Source organism: Solenopsis invicta, chromosome 11, assembly GCF_016802725.1.
Source record: "Solenopsis invicta isolate M01_SB chromosome 11, UNIL_Sinv_3.0, whole genome shotgun sequence".
Lineage (NCBI taxonomy): Eukaryota > Metazoa > Arthropoda > Insecta > Hymenoptera > Formicidae > Solenopsis > Solenopsis invicta.
The window spans coordinates 10948279-10968674 of NC_052674.1; the positions used below are offsets into that span (position 1 = coordinate 10948279).

The following is a 20396-nucleotide window of genomic DNA, read 5'->3' on the forward strand; positions in this document are numbered from 1 at the left end:
ATTATAAAATTGATACATAATAATTGCAAAAATACTTTTACCTGTTAAATAGAAATTTATTGTAATAATAACTTGTATATGTTATTTATTCCTTTACCATGGATACAAATCGACATAGACCGTGTTTTAATATTTACTACTAATACTGAAAAACTGTAGTTACGTATTACCTATAAATTTGTATTAACAGTGGATAGGAGTCATTTTGTCTTTTAGTCCTGTCTACAACAAAAACGTTTCTTCTTTAGCCAATTTACAACAGGTGTAGTATTAACGATTCAATTTGTTAAAGGCTGGTCTATAACAGGCGTAATCGTAAAAAATTGGCCAATCATAGTCGATTTATAGAAAAATACTTGACTATGATTGGCCAATTTCTTACGGTAATGACTATTATAAACCAATCTTGACCCAAGTCAATGATCTGTTTTTTTTTAGCTGCAGAAGAAGAGATAAACTGCAAAAAATGCAGTTAAAAAGAACAGATCATCGACTTGGAGTTGCGTCAAATCAAAATGCAAATATCGAATACGCTTTTTATCAAATCTATTGAATATGAGACAGAAAACTCCTGTGTCGATTTGTGTCGCTCTCTCTGGAAAGTTCTCACACCGACGGCTCTCCTCATCATTTCAGTAGCTTCGGCCAGCCACCGATTGAGCGCAGCACGTGCGCATCGAGCTGCGTCATTTTGATGATCCATCTCACATATTGTTGAATTCGGCGTGTCCACTGTCCAGGTGCGTTTTGCCGTGTCCTGGTGTCCATCGCTTCCGCGGGTTTCTGCATCACGATGGACTCGATCCCGAGGACGCATAAAGGTATTCCTCTTCGCTTAAAACTGCTCTATTTGATCTCCATTAATCGCGTTCACACAAACTTAAACGTGAGCTAAGTATCGGCTGAAAGCGAGTATCAGTCGCGACGCGGTTGACGCACTCGGCACCCAATGAGGACTGTAAACAGTAATTCTGTCAGACCAACTAATTTACATGATATCTGGAGTATTTCTTGCATCGTAGATTGAACATCTCGTATGCTTCTAAAATGCAAAGTAATCCGCTGTTTAAAACATCGAATGATTAGCTGAACAAGCGACTTTGCGTCGTGACACCTTCGTCTTTTTTTCACCTAGCTTTATTTCGTTTTGCATTTCTTGTACTATCACGTCTCACATTACAATTTAAATCTATGTAATATTTTTATTGTTTATTAAAATTTTTTAATATAATAAATTTTTATATTAATTGCAGACATTGAAGCAAAGATCAGAGAGATACAATCGAAAAAGAAGGAGCTCCTGAGTGCCGCATCTGAGAAAGAGCAGGTTGCTTTGGGAAAAACTGGTTTTTACGATCAAGATATATATGACAGTAGCAATAATAAATATGATGGCTACGTTACATCAATTGCAACCAATGATGAAATTGAGGTATATAGCATTGTAACATCCTAAAATATTTTTAGCTTTAACAAATTGTACTTTTAATATTATCTTCAAAGTCTTTTATGAAATAAAGCTTACAATACAAAATATAGTTGATAAAATTTATGTAGCTGGATAAAATTGTTAGAAATTAATATAGATTTTTATATTGAATAGGATTATGATCCATTTGCGGATAAACGACTACCCACCATAGTTGACAGAGAGGAGAAGGATTATGATCCGTTTGCGGATAGACGACGACCTACCATAGCTGATAGGGAGGATGAATACAGACAGAAAAGACGTAGAATGATTATTTCCCCTGAACGTGTTGATCCCTTTGCAGAAGGTTGGTATAATTTTTTTTACAACTTTAACTTAAGACTGGCTAGTAATGAAATTATGAATAATGGTTAATTAGTTGGCAAACATATTAAATATCATTACTATATGCATATATATTTCTATTTGAAGAATTAATTTAAGAATTACAGTCAATAATTTTTTATTACAGGTGGTAAAACACCCGATATTGGCTCCAGAACATATACAGAGATTATGCGAGAGCAAATGCTCAAAGGTGAAGAAACAGAAGTACGTTGAATTTTAGTATTTTTTGAATATAATATGCAAGAATTTAAAGAAATACATATTTAAAAAATAAATATATAAAAAATAAATACATAAAAAATATATATTAAATTGTTTAGTAGGAAGTGACGAGAACTATATATCAAGATTTATGATGATTGTAACCATGTTTATCATGGGGACGTAATTCCGATCCTACATAAAATATAATTTTTTAATCATAACATAGAAATCTCTTTATACACTTTGTTGTATTCATTAATATTTTGTGTTTTTTTTTACAGTTGAGAAAAAGATTAGCAGAAAAAGCGAAGGATGGTACTTTGAAAGCCAATGGTGAGCCTAAACCAGCTCCCAAGAAAAGAGGTCGTTGGGATCAAACTGATGATACCCCAGTGCAGAAAAAATTATCCGGTGCTTCGGCAACACCTACATCTTGGGATAACGCGGATGTATGTTTAGCACATTGCTTTAACTCTATTTAAATCCTCTGAAAATTTTAGATGAATATTGATATTATTTTCATTAATAACTTTAGCATTTAGTAATTTTATTTTTTGCATGCTTATTAACTACTCCTGCTTTACATAAACAATCATTTAATGTTATATAAATTTGAATATATATATATATATATATATTATGTATATTAAAATGTTATCTACAGTTAATTTAATTTTTTTTCTTTTTTTTATGACTGTTGTAGGTAACACCAGCTGCTATTAGATGGGACGAAACTCCAGGTCACGGTAAAGGAGCAGAAACTCCTGGAGCTACTCCTGGAGTTAGTACGAGAATGTGGGATGCCACGCCAGCACATGCAACACCAGGCGCTGCAACTCCGGGCAGAGAGACACCTTCTCATGAGAAAGCTGTAACGAGTCGAAGGAATCGTTGGGATGAAACTCCAAAAACTGAAAGAGGTTGAATTATATTTTGCTATTCTATATAAAAAATTATGAAAATAATTGAAAACATAATTACGGAATTATCTGTTTTAATTTCTGTTATACATGATGTTAATTTCAGCTTTACATGATCAAGAAATTTAACATACATAGTTTTATGATTTGGATATATCAAAGAAATATATAAACACATCTAATGTGTATATACACGTACATAATATAAATAGTAATAATATAAATACGTACTAATTTTCTAGAAACACCTGGACACAACAGCGGTTGGGCAGAGACTCCGAGAACTGATCGAGTTGCTGGAGACTTAATACAGGAAACTCCAACACCTTCGGCAAGCAAAAGGCGAAGTCGATGGGATGAAACACCATCGAATCAAACGCCAGGCTCGATGACACCGCAAACCCCGGCGACACCTCTTGCAACACCCCATCAAACAACAATACTAACTCCAAGTGCCGTCACACCGACAGGACCGAAGGCGATGGGTCTGGCCACTCCGACCCCGGGACATTTAATGTCCATGACACCTGAACAACTGCAAGCTTATCGTTGGGAACGCGAGATAGATGAGCGAAATAGACCACTTTCCGATGACGAGTTAGATGCGCTGTTTCCTCCTGGATATAAGATTTTACAACCTCCAGCAGGTAAAACGCCAATACAGAATCAATACATCATTTTAACATTTAAAAAAATAAAGAGAACTGAAGATATTAAAAACCTTAAAGAACCTAACAATTATATCGGAATTATTTTATGACAAAACAGTTGAATAGTTTATATTAGAACATATATGTATGATCATATTTTTTCAGGATACATACCTATCCGCACACCCGCCAGGAAGCTCACTGCGACGCCTACGCCTATCGCTGGTACGCCACAAGGTTTCTTTATTCAAACAGAGGACAAAAGCGCTAAGTATGTGGATAATCAACCGAAAGGTAATTTGCCATTTATGAAGCCGGAAGATGCGCAATATTTCGACAAGTTGCTAGTTGACGTAGACGAAGAAACGCTGAGTCCTGAGGAACAAAAAGAAAGAAAAATTATGAAACTGCTCTTAAAGATAAAAAATGGAACTCCTCCAATGCGTAAAGCAGCCTTGAGACAAATCACTGATAAGGCGAGAGAATTTGGCGCCGGGCCGTTGTTCAATCAAATCCTTCCGCTTCTCATGTCACCTACCCTTGAGGATCAGGAACGTCATTTACTGGTCAAAGTTATTGATCGTATTCTATATAAACTGGATGATTTAGTGCGACCATATGTACATAAGGTAATTATTATTGCGTCAATCGTTATTTTTCTCCGTTTTATTGTGTTTAATTGCTATTCTATTTTCTAGATTCTAGTCGTCATCGAGCCTCTGCTGATCGACGAAGACTACTATGCTCGTGTTGAAGGCAGAGAGATTATTTCTAATTTGGCAAAAGCTGCAGGATTGGCTACAATGATCTCCACAATGAGACCAGATATCGATAATATTGACGAATACGTGCGGAACACGACAGCAAGAGCGTTCGCGGTTGTTGCATCTGCTCTTGGAATCCCTTCGCTTCTTCCGTTTTTAAAAGCTGTCTGTCGCAGTAAAAAATCCTGGCAAGCGCGACACACTGGTATCAAGATTGTGCAGCAAATAGCCATCTTGATGGGCTGTGCCATTTTGCCACATTTAAAAAGCTTGGTGGAAATTATAGAGCATGGTAAATGGAGTTAATACAGAATATATTTTTATTTTTTTGTCTACATAGTTATATATTTTAGTTTTATTTTTGAAAAAATAATCACACGACATGAAATATTACAGGTTTAGTGGATGAACAACAGAAGGTACGAACAATTACTGCGTTAGCCATTGCTGCGCTGGCTGAAGCAGCAACACCATACGGTATCGAAAGCTTTGACTCCGTGTTGAAACCTCTGTGGAAAGGCATTCGTACACATAGAGGAAAAGGTTTAGCAGCGTTTTTAAAGGCTATTGGTTACCTTATTCCTCTGATGGATGCAGAATACGCGAATTACTATACTAGAGAAGTAATGCTAATTCTTATACGTGAATTCCAATCTCCCGATGAGGAAATGAAAAAGATTGTATTGAAGGTAAGAATTCATTTGTCAAATATATATAATATCGCCATAAACTTTGTAATAGCTTATATACTATATCGTATAGATAAACTTATATACTGTATTGTGTACTATATCTTATAAATCACTTGCATTAAAATTTTTCTTAACAATTTTCTGTATAAATTGTATTTTTAAAAATAGGTAGTTAAACAATGCTGTGCGACAGATGGTGTGGAAGCTCAATATATTAAGGATGAAATTTTACCTCACTTCTTTAAACACTTTTGGAATCATCGTATGGCACTGGATCGCCGAAATTACAGACAGGTAATATAAGCAAATGTTTTAATATGTGTAATTCCAGATAAATATAAATATAATTTTTTTTAATTACACATACGTAATCAAATAAATAAAATTGTAGCTTGTGGACACGACAGTAGAGATAGCTAATAAAGTGGGTGCATCAGAGATTATTAACAGAGTAGTTGACGACTTGAAGGACGAGAATGAACAATACAGAAAAATGGTGATGGAGACAATTGAAAAGATAATGGGTAATTTAGGAGCAGCGGATGTCGATTCGCGTCTAGAGGAGCAGCTCATTGATGGAATTTTATACGCTTTTCAGGAACAGACTACTGAGGTTTGTTAGATTAATTAATTAATAAAGTAGCAATTAATTTATTTAAAAATATTATAACTAATAAAGGACACAAATTTAAACTAATTTTATTTTTATAGGACGTTGTTATGTTGAATGGTTTTGGTACGATTGTGAACACATTGGGTAAAAGAGTAAAAGCATACCTTCCTCAAATATGTGGTACAATATTGTGGAGATTAAATAACAAATCTGCAAAAGTCAGACAACAAGCTGCAGATCTTATTTCGCGTATCGCAGTAGTTATGAAGACTTGTCAGGAGGTAACAGAAATATTTATTTTAAAATTTTTCTTGATTAATATAACAATTAATAAATTATATATACAAATATAAGATGATAAATCAAATTTAATATAAACATACGATATTTCTAGGAAAAACTAATGGGACATTTAGGAGTCGTTCTATATGAATATTTAGGCGAGGAGTACCCGGAAGTACTAGGTAGTATTTTAGGAGCATTGAAAGCTATTGTTAATGTCATAGGAATGACGAAAATGACACCACCAATTAAGGATTTGTTACCAAGACTTACTCCCATTTTGAAAAATAGGCACGAGAAGGTAAAATTTATATTTATATCGAATATCCTATAATTATATAATTGTATTATTGGATAAAATCAAATTTGAAATATTAGAAAATTCAGTAATGTTTTAAACACGTATACTTCAGAATTTTTTTAGTATACTCTATATAATTTCATTTGCTATCGATCTTGTTATAGGTGCAGGAAAACTGTATTGATCTTGTGGGGAGAATTGCAGATCGAGGACCTGAGTATGTTTCCGCTCGAGAGTGGATGAGAATATGCTTCGAATTGTTGGAATTATTGAAAGCACATAAAAAGGCTATTAGAAGAGCGACGGTAAACACTTTTGGCTACATTGCCAAAGCTATAGGGTAAGTTTGGCATAATAATTCGGCATTTTATATAAAAGTACACACATTTATGTATGTATTATATTTGCATTTTTTTCAACAGACCGCACGATGTCTTAGCGACTCTTTTAAACAACTTGAAAGTACAGGAACGTCAGAATCGTGTTTGTACCACAGTCGCTATTGCTATCGTTGCTGAGACTTGCAGCCCTTTTACAGTGTTACCCGCATTAATGAACGAGTACAGAGTACCCGAACTAAATGTACAGAACGGAGTATTGAAATCTTTGTCATTCTTGTTTGAATATATCGGCGAGATGGGTAAAGATTATATTTACGCTGTCAGTCCATTGCTAGAAGATGCACTTATGGACAGGTAAGTTATTCGAATATTACAATAATTTTATTGCATTGACATGTATTATATTCCTTTCTTCGTTAAACGTTTTTTAAAGAAGTTTAGAAGTTTGTTTAATTTTACAAATTATTTCTGATCGATTTTCTTCTCTTATGATTCAACAGAGATCTAGTGCACAGGCAAACCGCTTGCGCTGCAATTAAGCACATGGCATTAGGTGTTTATGGATTTGGATGTGAAGATGCATTAATACATTTATTAAATCACGTGTGGCCGAATGTTTTCGAGACCTCGCCGCATTTAGTCCAAGCGTTTATGGATGCCGTAGATGGATTGCGCGTTGCGCTTGGACCGATCAAGATTTTGCAGTATACACTTCAGGTAACGTGATTAACAATTGAATTTTTAATTGCGCACGAATTGTTTAGTCATCGAGAAGTATTAAATGTATATTTTTGTATTATAGGGTTTGTTCCATCCAGCCCGCAAAGTTCGCGATGTTTATTGGAAGATATACAATTCTCTTTATATCGGTGGACAGGATGCTCTCGTGGCTGGTTACCCTCGCATCATGAACGATCCAAAGAACCAATATATTAGATATGAATTGGATTACGTATTATAATAGATCTTGCAGCAATAAGAGTTATAACAAGGTTCTTATCTCTATAAGTATAAATATCCGCATTAAATATCCTCATCGTTATAAAGATGAGTTTGAACGAATTTTGAGGTTTTTGTTTACTTACCGAAATTCGCACTTAGTCCATAAAGAAAAATTTATTATTCCAGGATATGTTTGGAACAACTACGTGTGTCACGCCGTCATTTCCGATATGTCTAATGAAAAAGGCTGAAGATGTATTACCTTACATTTTACTTAAAGATACATGTTACAACACTTGTGTAGATATTGTTCTGATATCGATTTTGAAGACATGGAAATGTCAGCACATTATGAGAACACGCCAGGTTGTAGCCTGCTTTTTTACATTGTATAATTTTTTTAATTCTAGATTCTTATGAAATTTGAATCTTTTGAGCTTGGAAAGCTTTCGTGAATTCTGGGATTTTTATCACAATGCTTGACCTTTAGATCTTTTTCAAATTCTAGATACTGTAGAGATCTTTGACATTTTCATTTTGTTTAAATTTGGAAACTAAATTCAAATTATAAAGTTATTCTTATATTATACTCTCTATAATGGGAAAAGTTCACTAGTGACGTTTTTCGAATAATATAATTTGATAACGTAATCTATCAATTTATTATTTTTATCATTAAATCGAATATGTTATTTATAATATAATGACTGGATGTAGGTACTCACGAAATTGTATGTGTGTGCATGTGTGAACAATCATTTAAAAAAAAAATCACAATTTTTAATATAATGAAAAGAAAAGGGAATGAGAAAGAAAGAAGGAAAAGGAGAGAACAAAAAGAAATTTTTATAATAGCTTGTACATTATTAAAATAACACTAATAATGTTTCCAAATATTTCTTAGAAATTTTTAACACATTGGATCGATTTCGTGAGTCACTATTTCTATTGATGAATATGAATCATTACTTAACAACAACGTAATTAATATTGCTTTCGCCTGACGAGCATGAGTATCATCAAATAAAAAAATCACATTGTAAATAATTATTTCCTTGTATTCCTTGTTAAGAAATTACACAATATTAAGTATAAAGAAAATATATCACATGTAGAAATTGAACAAATGGTTTTCTATCATTGAAAAGATTTTTTTGAAATTTAAACAAGAAATGAGGTGCGAATTAGTTTAGCAGTTTTTATTGATTGATCACAAATATACATAAATTGTTGCTGTATATTTATCATTTTCTAACTTTTTTTTTAATGACTTTTTCTTGGGAGGGATAAACATGTTAGAGATGCCCCCATCAATTATCTTGATAGTTTTTCTAAGAAAAAAAGAAGGAAAGAGAGAAGACTAATATTTAAAGATATAAAAATTAATTATAGAAAATTAATTTTATACATTTATACATACATGCATATATCACTGCATCTAAAAAATCATAAATCCATAGTTTGCTAGATTCACTGGATTCATTAAATTATTAGTCCTCTCTATCCATATGACTAAATAAATCTGCAAATTCATAGACGTCTTAAACATCGTCTACAAATTTTTAAAAACTTTCTTGCAGAAATCGTGAACTTTTTTTGATTAAAAGTACTTCATCATTCGTCGAAGCAATTCAATATCACTTTGCAGAAATCTAGGATCAAGGTAAGATTATAAATATCATTATATACATAAATCTCAAATCTATATGTTTTAAAATACCTGTACTTACAGACATATATTTATTCACAATTTCTACTAGAGAGATTTATAAATATAAAATCCACACACGTCACCAACATAAGTTTTTCGCGAACTTATTTATATAATGCATATTAGGCCAATAGATTTAGCAATCTATGGATTTACAAACTGACGTATAAAAAAAAATGCGCGAAACGTTTAAGTATCTTATTACTTTTTATCTCACAACGAAGAAAGTTGAGAAGTGATAAGCTCAAGAACTTAATTACAATCAGTGTATAGAAGATTAATGGAATTATTTAGTAAGGTCATCTCACCCATATTCACCCATGTACTGAAAAATTTGAGAATAATCAAATATCGTTCCGCAAATGTTCACGTACGTAGCACCGAACACCTTTGAACAAAGGCGAATTGGATTATTATATTGACGACTAATTACAGAGAACGGCGGCGATTCTTCGATTCTTAGATTGTTTTTTCTTTTATAAAATGTGGCCTTAAACTTTACAAAACATTGGACGCGCGGCTTCGCACACACACACGCTAATTAAGAAATATCGTTTATTTTATTACAATAAGATACTCTGAAATATCTGGATTTTTGGATGCAAAGTTCCAAAAAAACGCCAAGGGTTAAAGGCTTCAAGAACTTTCGAATAATAGAGTCTTGAGACGCGCTTATATACTTTTTGGATATTTAAACTTAAGATACGGTATCTGCAATTTCTAGATGCTGATTGATTCTTTCGGTCTTTCAACTTATTCAAATTTTAAAACAACATAGTTCATGATCTTCACATAGGACCTGTTGGACTTTTTAATTTTATCCTTTTATTTCTATTTCTTTTATTTCAAAAATTTTTAAATCTGATATTTACTCATATTCCATATGTATAATTTTGTGATTGTGGAATCCCTTTGATTTTGTAATTCTTCGACTTTTGAAGATCCTTATACCCTTAAATTTTTACATATTCCAAGGATAAATATATCTTTGGATTCATCTTATACAATCTTTTACGCATTATGCTTAACAGATTTGTTAAATTGTAGCGATACAAATAAAAATTACGATAACTTTGGTATACGACTATTATATAGAGGCTCAGTCGTTCCTAGCGTACATAGTTAATACTTAATAATTAATAAAATTATAGTTAAATTATCTATCGCTAATTAATAAAAGTATTCAAGCATTTCTGCACGCTGAACGTTATCATTATTCGGTTTTGTTTTCAAATCTATTTGCACATGATAATTTCGTTATTAATAAATAATAGGAAAAATACACTGGATCCGATCTACAGTTCCTAATAATGTCTTGTCTAATTTATTTGTATATCAACAAAACGATTAACATATACAATATATATATATATATGAAACATTCGTTCGATTGATTGTGTTATTTTGTTTAAGATGAATAAATAATTATAAGAACATTAATAATTTTGATACCCGCGCTGACTCTCACTAGCCTTATTCTCAATTGTTTGATGTTTCAATATATATATTGTAGATTCTTCATAATCTTAGATTTTTAAGATCTTTGGGACCTCAATTAAATTATAATTTAGATTTGGCTTTTGAATTCGGATTTATTATTAAATTTTTCAGATTCTACGTAACGAATTTAGAATTGGAATTAAAGATATTTGATTAAAAATCTTCAAAGGTCTAAACTCTTTATCCAATTATAAAATTGAATCTTTGTGTATCGAGTTTCTTAGCTTTTGGATGTTTATATTCTTAATACAAATATTCGTTACATCTTGCGTTACTTCGAATTCTTTCTTAGGTTCTTCGAGTTAATAATTCCTATCAATGATTAGTGATTACGTCGTACATCTATAAGAAATAATAATCTCCTTCAGTAGAATACAATTTCTCAAAATATAGCGTCTCCTTAATACATAAATATTTTAAAAATGCTGGTGGAATATTTAAAAATTAATAAAGCTACAATTCCTTCAGCAGTGCGACTGGCTATCTACTTAACGGATACAATACCCTTGGCAAAGATGGACAAGGCAAAGACGTCCAAAAAAAGAAAATAAATTGGAAAAGTAAAAAGATGTAAACCAATACGTCAAGCAACAAACAGATCTCCACGAAACAGCAATCAGAAAGGCGTAACGATTGCTGTCGCTTCACCTCTGCTCGACGGCAAAGAGGCGCACTCGTGCCACTTGTTCGTGTGCGGATCGTAACACTCGACGGTGGAGATTGTGATCTGTGTGCGGTAAAAGTTGATCTCTTGAGATTGGTCGCCGCCTATGACGTATAGCCGACTGTCGGCTGCCGCAACCGCTGGATAAAATCTACCCATACTCATGGGAGCGACGGCGGTCCATTTGTTCTGGAACATCATAACAAATTTGTTAAGATTATTCAGTTAAATTATATTATTATAAATATCTATTATCGGTACAGATAAAATCTGTATATTAAACATAAATATAAATAATATAAATAATAGTTGAAAATGAATTACCTTCTCGAAAGAATATCTTTCGACCGATGTTAAGACCTCCTGATTTTTACTGGTACCGCCAACAACGTACATATATCCGTCAAGGATCGTGATTCCCATTTGCGACCGTGGTGTGATCATTGGAGCTAAATAATTCCATTCTCTGGTCACGGGATTGTAGCTCAACACATCCTGACGGTGTCGACTATTATGAGTACAGCCACCCACGATATAAATCAGTCCTATGAAGAATTTGTTAGAGTTAGTATATATCTTTCCATACAAAAACTAAAAGATTAAATATTGGGTCATTAAGTATGAAATTTTACACATGTGAATATCTTGATATTCACAAGTGTAAAATTTCATATTTAATGACCTAATATTTCATTGCCATTAAATTAAAAGAAAAAAAGAAAAGATTTAATTGCCAAGTACGATCATTATAATAGATTATATCAATGAATTTAGATTCGAAGTTATTACCTTCGTATGCTACGACACCCATACTGAACCGTGGCTCCGGAAGATAACCTTCGAGAGTCCATGTGTTAGTGATAGGATCGTATATTTCAATAGAACCGCCAATATCCTCGCCCACCCATCCGCCAAACGCGTACAAGCTGTTTTCCAAGGCACAAAGACCGAAATCGCATCTAGGTTCTTCCATACAAGCGATGGGGGTCCAAACGTTGTCACGAGGATCATAGCACTCGCAGTTGGCGATTATGCAGGATTCTAATTCACCGCCAATAACGTATACTTTGCCGTCTAATAGGGCCACTCCGGGTAGAATGCGTCCTATGCTGATTGGAGCCACCTCGCTCCATTCTCTAGAAAAACATTTATTCGTTGAATAAAAAAATAAGACTTTGTTCTAAAAAAATTTTTTAATAATTTTGAAAAATTAATGGAAAAAATTTTTTTATAAAAAATGTAAAAACCTGTGTGAGTAAGAGTAATAATCGAAAATATTTTTTTCAAAGGTTTAATTAAAGAAATTAAAAAAACTTGATTGATTGAAAGATCTTGTACCCAGTGAATATGTCGTATTTCTCTATAGTTTCGTAAGTACTCTCGGCGGTTCTGCCCCAACTATCCGCCGAGTGTTCTCGCTTGGATCCGCCAATTACCAGGATGTTCTTTCTGGCACAAATCCGAGGCTGGGCGTGAAGAGGCACCAGACAACCTTTATTCGAGACTAGATCCTTTTGTATAGATCGCAGCGCGACGATGAGACTTGCATCCTTGCATTCTAGGATAATACGCTCTAGGCTTGCTAATGAACACAATCGCAAGCGTACGTGGCTGAGGATCTCGAATACATAACATCTCCGCGCAGGGATGTCGTGAACGATCCAATTGTACGCGGCCTGGAAGACCTGTAAATAAGGCAAATAAAGAAATAATTTTTATATAACATGTGAGATGTCTTTTAAATATGTAAAGTTGCAGTAGGAACACTTGGATTATTTAAAAATTCTCAAGAAATAACAAACCTGGCATTCAGTATCAATGTGAATGTAATCACTACTGAGAAACTGAACAAGATGCTCTTTGGGTAAATCCAGAAATTCCTCCTCCTGACAAACTTGAGGAAAATTAGCTTCTATAAAGCGTAGGGCAGTCTCCAAAAGATCCAGTCTGTTATGTACTTCTGCAAATCTGCAATTAGCAATAATAACAAATATCATTAATGTTTTTTTATTTTTTTCTATATTTTTTATAATGTAAAGGCTTTTTATTGAATTTCCTTTTCACCTGTTTTTCCTAATTTATTCCTAGTTTTTATAATCTTCTCACCTGTAAATTCCAAGAGCATTAGAATAATGCAATTGCTGTTTGAGATAACTGATACAGCCAGCTACTACGTCGTCTAACTCTAGCATGTCAGCGGCAGCAAATAACTCCTGCACATTATCCTGTGTGATATCTACATTGCCACTGTAGATAAAGTCTACCAACTGAGATAGAATGTGAGGGGAGACTGAATGGATCTCCACAAGCTCCTGTTGTTCCTCGACCAAGCCGACAGTAAACATGGCGTTGAAGTAGGCGCTACCGGCGGCCAAAACTGATCTATGTGCCCTGATGACGGTGTCGCCTGCCACCAATCCCACATCGCTGAACTTGTTGTCCAACCTCTGTGCATTGAGATTATGTAAAAGCTTCGGGGGATAGTGACCCACGGCATAAACGACACTGGACACATCAGAGGACTGCTTCACCGGTTGATTAGCAAAATCCATATTAGAATTGTGGCCATTTTTCAGAGTCGGCGCCACTCCATCAGCCATGAAACCATCAAGATGTGCTTTATCCACAGAACCTGCAGAAAATTTGACATAAGAAAACTAATGCTAATTTGCATAGGCAATAATATGATAGTGTATAATAATAGAAACTATAAAACTTGCAACAAAATGTTAAAAGATTATAAAAATTATAAGAGTCACTGTATATATAACACAAAATAAAGATTAAGATTTCAATAATCTTAATAAATTTGAAAGTTTATTTAAACAATGTATAAATAGAATTATTGTTCAAATTCATAAACTATATGATTTTAAATTGAATTGAAAGACCTCTTATTTCTGTTTTCTGAAAAATGCAGATTCATAAAATATTATATATTAGCAAAGTATGTATGATTAATACAAGTGCTGGAAATATTTCCAAGCATACAAATCATTCTTATTTTAATTATTCTAAGAATAAACATATAAGAAAAAAATCAAACATCATTTCTAAATTAATATACAAACAATACTCTAAAATAAAAGATTAAAAACAATACTTTACAATAAAAAATTAAGCTTGAGTTCAAAAAGTTAATAAAAATATAAACACATATAATAAAAAAATTTTTAACGAAAAAATTGAATAAATTAAAGTTACGAGAACTCCCTAATGCTTTCTAGACTTCAGATACAAGAAAATCAATGAAATATTTCACATAATTTAGTATTTGTAATCAATAGATTCTTCCAATAATAGACAACTAAGCGATTTAATTATCCGAAGATCGTTTTACAAAATACTCACGGCATAAACGAGAAAGCACCCTGTAGACGCTGTAGAATGATTTTGTATTATTTTTCCCCTTTAAGCGCATCACTACCACCGCATGTTTGGCTGACTCGTCAATTGATTCCGTACGCGCGGACAGATCGTTCGTGAAAACGTCGCGAGACGACTCGCGCTCGCTCGACTTAAATAATAAATTTCGTTGACAAAAAGCTTGACATACGTCAGATAACCTATTTAAGTACGTGAAGCTAGCTCGAGGTGGGAACGGCCATCAATGTAGCCACGAAGAAAAAGATCCCCATCAAGTTCTTCCACCATCTTTAAAAACAAGTACTACCAACTGAAATTCCCGAATTCCTTATTGAACAAAATCTCTGCGCTCTTTTTTTCTCAATTTCAAAACGTGCAAAAATCGCGACGACAAATATCATTAATTAAAACTTAAAAATTGACTTAAAATGCGCATATAATATAATTATATAATAATAATAAATCTATAATAATTATAATAACAATTTAAAGAAATTATAGGTATACATATATAAACATTTAATAAAAAATCATTTACCGCGAGGAAAAACGATGAGCTATTTTTAAAAACGTAATATATTGGCCGAGTAAACCGTATTATGCGCATGATACTTTATTTATCCTTGTTTAACGTTTGGTGAACAAGAATAAATAATACATCTCATGTGCTTTATGGAACCAGGGTACAGTAGAATGCTGAAAAATAGTAGCAAATTCAAATAAAAATTTCATTCTCGCAATAAGAATGGCAAAAAAGACAACAGTTTAGATTATAGGAAACATATAGCACTATAATATTATCAATAACGAAAAGTACACAATGTATAATTTATATAATTGTATATTCCATACTCTCTATTGACACATGAGCGTGTATATACAAAGTTCTTCGTGAAAGAATTTCATTTTCTCTTTTCATATAAAAAAAAACTGAGTCCTACTAACTTGCGGTACATCTTACATCGATTTCGCGATCGTTAACGTACATAAATTCTCTATCTGTCTCGTCGCACGCTGAGACTTAATATTTAATTACTAACGTGTCTACTTTGCTTCGATAAATCAATTACGTACAACATCGCATTTATAGTCATTGCCTAATACTCATCATTTATACGATAACACTTGCACATATCAGATTTAATGAAAAAGTTCACTCGTTCTTTTTTTTGTATTTGTTTCCTTAGTGTAAGAGTCATGTAGAAAAGAATTGTTCCAATCTCAACCTAATTTGATGTAATTAAATGATTTTTTTCAGCAATATTTAAATAAGAAAATAATATATAATTGAATATCCTTTTTTAAAGAAAGAGAAATCTAAATGATAAAATTACTTTTTTCCCTCATAAATTTTTTTCTTTCTTTAAAAAAATAATTTTTTTTAAATATTTTTCTTAATTAATGTATATAATTTAATTGAGAGGTCAATTGAATTTGCACATTGCCTGTGACCATGTATGTATATATAATAAAAAACGGTTATACCAATTTTTCATAATTGTTGGTTCTATATAAGCCAAGAATTTAAAAATTTTACAAACCAAGAATCCATCAACAAAAATTTAAATTTCGAAATTTTTTATACAAAATTTCTCTGTGTAGTTTAGTTTTATATTAATTAGATAAAATATATGCAAGTAGATGCTATTATATTTTATATTTTAAAATATAAAAGAATAAATAAAAACAACTTAGAAATGTATCTCAATTTCTGTTATTCATAGAGATTCGATAAGTGGCAGCTTGTTTCGGTATTTAGACGAAAAAAATATTTCGTCTATATAGATTATTTGTAGCATACTTGCCTTATATTACCAATACATAGATTTTTAAATTAAGAATTTCCATTCTTTTGGATTCTTACTTTGTTTTTAAATTCTTGTTTTAAGTCTTTGGATATTTTCTCAAATTTTCAGCCTAGTCAATTTTTAAATCCTTGAATTTTCAAGTTTATATACTTGTATATGTGCGAACTAAAGAATACTATCAATTTCGAAATTTAAGAGTATAACAGCCAAGTAAAATATAATTTAAAAATAGAATATTCAAGAAAATACACACACACACACACACACACAAAACACGCGCGCGCACATACACATATATACACTTCTTAGAGCTTTAAAATTTTAAGAATATGGCTTAAATTCTTGAATATAGTCTTTAAATTATATTTTACTTAATCATTATTCGTAAATTTTACTATCATTGTTTTGATTAACTCCAAATTTCTAATATCAATTTGATTACAACACCTAAGTATTACAAAAGGTTTTACCTTTTACGTTGTATCTAGATTTCTGAATTTGCAAACCTACAAATTTTTAGTTTCTCTCATGTCTATAGATCGCTAGTATTCTAAATTCGTTAATTTTTGGGTTTTTAGATCACATAAATCTCCAGATTTTTGAACTTTTAAAAAACATTTAAAAAATGTGATCTAAATTGTTTTACATTTAAAAAATATTGGATCTTAATCAACTTGGGTTCTTGAGTTATCTACATCTTTTAGAAAAATTTTTTCTTTATTTCTCTAAAAGATGTCGACAACTCAAGTTGGCGTAAGTTCATTAAGCTTCAATTTTCTCTTCTGTATTTTTGTATCTTTTGTGTGAAGATTATTCTTTAAATAATATTATTTAGAGTACCTATACTTTAATCTATGATTGTTGAAGTCTTTTATTCTTAGATATAGAAGCATGAATTTTTAGATCCTTGAATTCTCGAATTATTAAATTCATGAATGAGTATTTTTTATAACTAGTCATTTTTTCTCTTAATTTTTCGGCTCCTACAATTTTGCTTTGTAAGTAAGTTTAAGAGACTGATTGTACGTTTTTTATTAATTAAAAGATTTGGAGATAGATCTAAAGACCCACAAATTACATACAGCTACAGCCTTACAAGGATTTAAAAATACAAAAATCTAAAAATTCAAGAATATAAATCTCCAGAACATTTTTACTTTTTCAAGCAACTTCACATTCAGACAATGGTATTTGTAATCAATATTATTTACATATTCATTTTGCGAATGGCTAGATTCTTGGATTCTTAAATCCTTGGATTTTTAAGTCAGTTTAATTCTTTTAACTCATACACTTTTGCATTTTTGATTCTATTAAATTTAAAAAAAAAACGGAATTTTTTACATAATCTTCATGATAAAACCATAGTTTTATGAACGTCCATTACCAATATAAAATGCTATTATTTGAAAAAATTTCAATAATAATCCAAGGACCTAAGTCTCCAACTTGCGCACAGGAGTGCGCCTTCCTTTTTGCAGCCTCATAGCTGTCTAAAGGGGGATAGATATTATTTACACAGCACACATTTACACGATATGTTACAATCTCTTCTTCGGTAAACCGAAGGCCGATAAAACGGGGGGTTTGGCGCTGGTGCCGGACGACGTGAGAGTTGTTAAGGTGGGTTGCGTGAGAAGAACCGTGGGTTTGGCGGTGACAGCTGCAGCAGCGGCTGCCGCGACCGCAGCGGCGGCGGCAGCACCACCGGTTGCCACTTGGTCCCACTTACTTTTCCTTTTTTTGGCGTCGGCATTGTCGGCGCTGCTGGAGGAGCTGTTGGGTCGCTTCGCCGTACCGGATACGATCTCAATCTTCGTCTTCTCCTTGCGCGCCTTCTCAAGCTTGTCCATCTCCGCCTTCTGCACCAGGGCAAGTTCCTCGTAATACGAGTCCTTGCTCCATTTGAAGGGGTCAAATCTATCCGGTGGGTAATTGGTGCCCAGCTCGTTAATGCTACAAAACTGAATGAGTTTTTCATAAATGGAGGGATTCCGGAAATCCTTGCGCTGCTGAATCACCATGTTCATGTCCAACCCGCGACTCTCCATTTCCTTATAGAGCCTCGCGATTTTGTCCTGCAGATCGGCGGGACATTGACCCGACGGTTCCGGTGGTATCGTCACACCGTAACTGTCACCCGCCTCGCCGCTATTATCTGAAAGCAAATCTCCGGGATGCGAGGAGGGCGACCGACGCTCAGCGCCACCGCCGACGGTGACAGCGGCGGCGGCAGCAGCAGCGACGGTGGTGGTAGAAACGTTGCCACCAGTAGCAATCGCAACCGGGAGACCGTTCTCCTCGGGGCGTTCCGCGACCGTCGCCGCGACGATTGCCGCGCCCGTTGCCATCAACGACGATGACGACGGCACCGACGACAGCGACGGCAGCGGCGCAGCAACGGCCACCCCCTCGTCATCGGAGACTACCGCATCGTCAAAATAAGAGACCAATCTCTGCACCTTTGTGGCCGCTTCCGGCAAGTCGCTACTACCGGCAGACTTGCCGACGGCGGGACTATGCGAGGCTGAACGGCCTCCAGATATGGGACTGGTGCCAGATCGGGCCTGGGGTTGACGACCGACTTGGGCATTATGCGGGGCGGCCCCCTTAGCGGGAGTGTTCGAATTCTCCTCCTGCAGGCGCTCGTCTTCCACCCCGTCCTCGCCCTCCGAGTCGGTATAGGTGGCCGTGAGAGATGCCAGAGCAACACTTTGTACAGACATGGTTAGTTGGCTTTGAGTGCCCGCCGTGCTACCAAGCGATATTTTGTGTGGGAACTCACCGGTCTGGCGCAGCGCCGCCTGGCCCAGCGCCCGGCTCGTCAGCGCCACGCGACGGCTTTAAGGCGTGGGGACAGGGAGGCTTTTATTTGGGCCTGATGGGCGCGTTGAGCTTTGGTCGCTTTTACTACGAACCTGAAATTCGATCACATGCATCTATTATTAATTTAACAAGATTAATCTTCTCATTCGCATCTAAGTACCGCTAGACGCCAACTACTCTCGTTTCTTTTCTTGAAATATATCAGTTGCGCTTTAAACGATATTTCATAAATATCCTAATTTTTATGAAAATTTTCTATACAATCGCACTATCGTTATACTGTTTTTAACACAAACTTATATCCCCCATCTTCGAAATCTCGCAACGCGAACCGAATCCAAGCCAAAGTCAAGCCTACGAGAGTTGCTTCGGAATTTCGTCGCGAATAACTGCAATTGGCGTTTACTCAAGTTTATCAACGAGTAATCGTCGATAACGTTAACGGAGCGGTAAAAGCGGCGTTTAAAGCGCATAGATATATCGGGACTACCTTACTCGTTCATTTGAGGTCAAGCTAAGCGAGCGAGATGCAGGTTAGAATCCGACCGAGTGACGATAATTCGACTGTCGGCGACGAGGAAACTCCAACTAACCTCAAACCTTCAACGTCCACGGTCACTTAGTTCAGTCTGAATCTGCTCGTTCGCACATTACGACCAATTCTTGACACGGTCGTACAAATAAATATTCAGCGGAGCAATACCGATCCACCATCGGTGTATATTCTTTCCCGATGTACTTTGCGTCTCGTTACGGTGCTCTCGGTACCGCTCGGCCGGCGTCGGACGTTCTCGATGAGAGATAATCCAATATGTCCGCAAAATGTAACAAAACGGAGCCTGGCAAGGTTAATGCGCATGCGTCAGATGAAGAATCGACCAATTCGCGCGAAGGACTCGTTGCTTCCAACATCCTGATTGGCGAAGCTAGAACTTGGAGTTTCTTTTTCCTCCAGCAGGAATTTGGACATCTTTAGACAATTTTTGATTAATT

At 34.4% G+C, this 20396-nt stretch overlaps 3 protein-coding genes across 5 annotated transcripts; 1 reads left to right on the plus strand and 2 right to left on the minus strand.

The window, feature by feature from the left end:
* The first annotated feature begins 664 nt into the window (after positions 1 to 664).
* On the plus strand, positions 665 to 8575 carry LOC105200232 (splicing factor 3B subunit 1). Its single transcript, XM_011167683.3, has 19 exons — positions 665 to 821; positions 1254 to 1432; positions 1604 to 1778; positions 1944 to 2023; positions 2305 to 2472; positions 2727 to 2943; positions 3186 to 3590; positions 3759 to 4222; positions 4292 to 4649; positions 4754 to 5046; positions 5218 to 5343; positions 5441 to 5662; positions 5761 to 5943; positions 6057 to 6245; positions 6410 to 6585; positions 6668 to 6940; positions 7087 to 7303; positions 7389 to 7578; positions 7715 to 8575. Exons 1-18 carry the CDS (start codon positions 794 to 796, stop codon positions 7545 to 7547), a joined length of 3912 nt encoding a protein of 1303 aa, XP_011165985.1. The 5' UTR covers positions 665 to 793; the 3' UTR covers positions 7548 to 7578; positions 7715 to 8575.
* Positions 8576 to 8712: 137 nt separating this feature from the next.
* On the minus strand, positions 8713 to 15025 carry LOC105200231 (actin-binding protein IPP). The gene is made up of 7 exons (XM_011167682.3): positions 14755 to 15025; positions 13510 to 14035; positions 13206 to 13371; positions 12742 to 13088; positions 12193 to 12539; positions 11728 to 11948; positions 8713 to 11592 (listed from the first exon to the last, which is right to left on the minus strand). Exons 1-7 carry the CDS (start codon positions 14822 to 14824, stop codon positions 11356 to 11358), a joined length of 1914 nt encoding a protein of 637 aa, XP_011165984.1. The 5' UTR covers positions 14825 to 15025; the 3' UTR covers positions 8713 to 11355.
* Positions 15026 to 15539: 514 nt separating this feature from the next.
* On the minus strand, positions 15540 to 20214 carry LOC105200229. Of its 3 annotated transcripts, none has more exons than XM_011167679.3 (2): positions 19997 to 20214; positions 15540 to 19495 (listed from the first exon to the last, which is right to left on the minus strand). In XM_011167679.3, the coding sequence occupies exon 2, from the start codon at positions 19301 to 19303 to the stop codon at positions 18119 to 18121; it is 1185 nt and encodes a 394-aa protein (XP_011165981.1). In that variant the 5' UTR covers positions 19304 to 19495; positions 19997 to 20214; the 3' UTR covers positions 15540 to 18118. The 3 variants fall into 3 exon arrangements, with proteins under 3 accessions (XP_011165981.1, XP_011165982.1, XP_039310830.1); XM_011167680.3 differs by having other exon boundaries at positions 19899 to 20214; XM_039454896.1 differs by having other exon boundaries at positions 19894 to 20214.
* Positions 20215 to 20396: the final 182 nt, after the last annotated feature.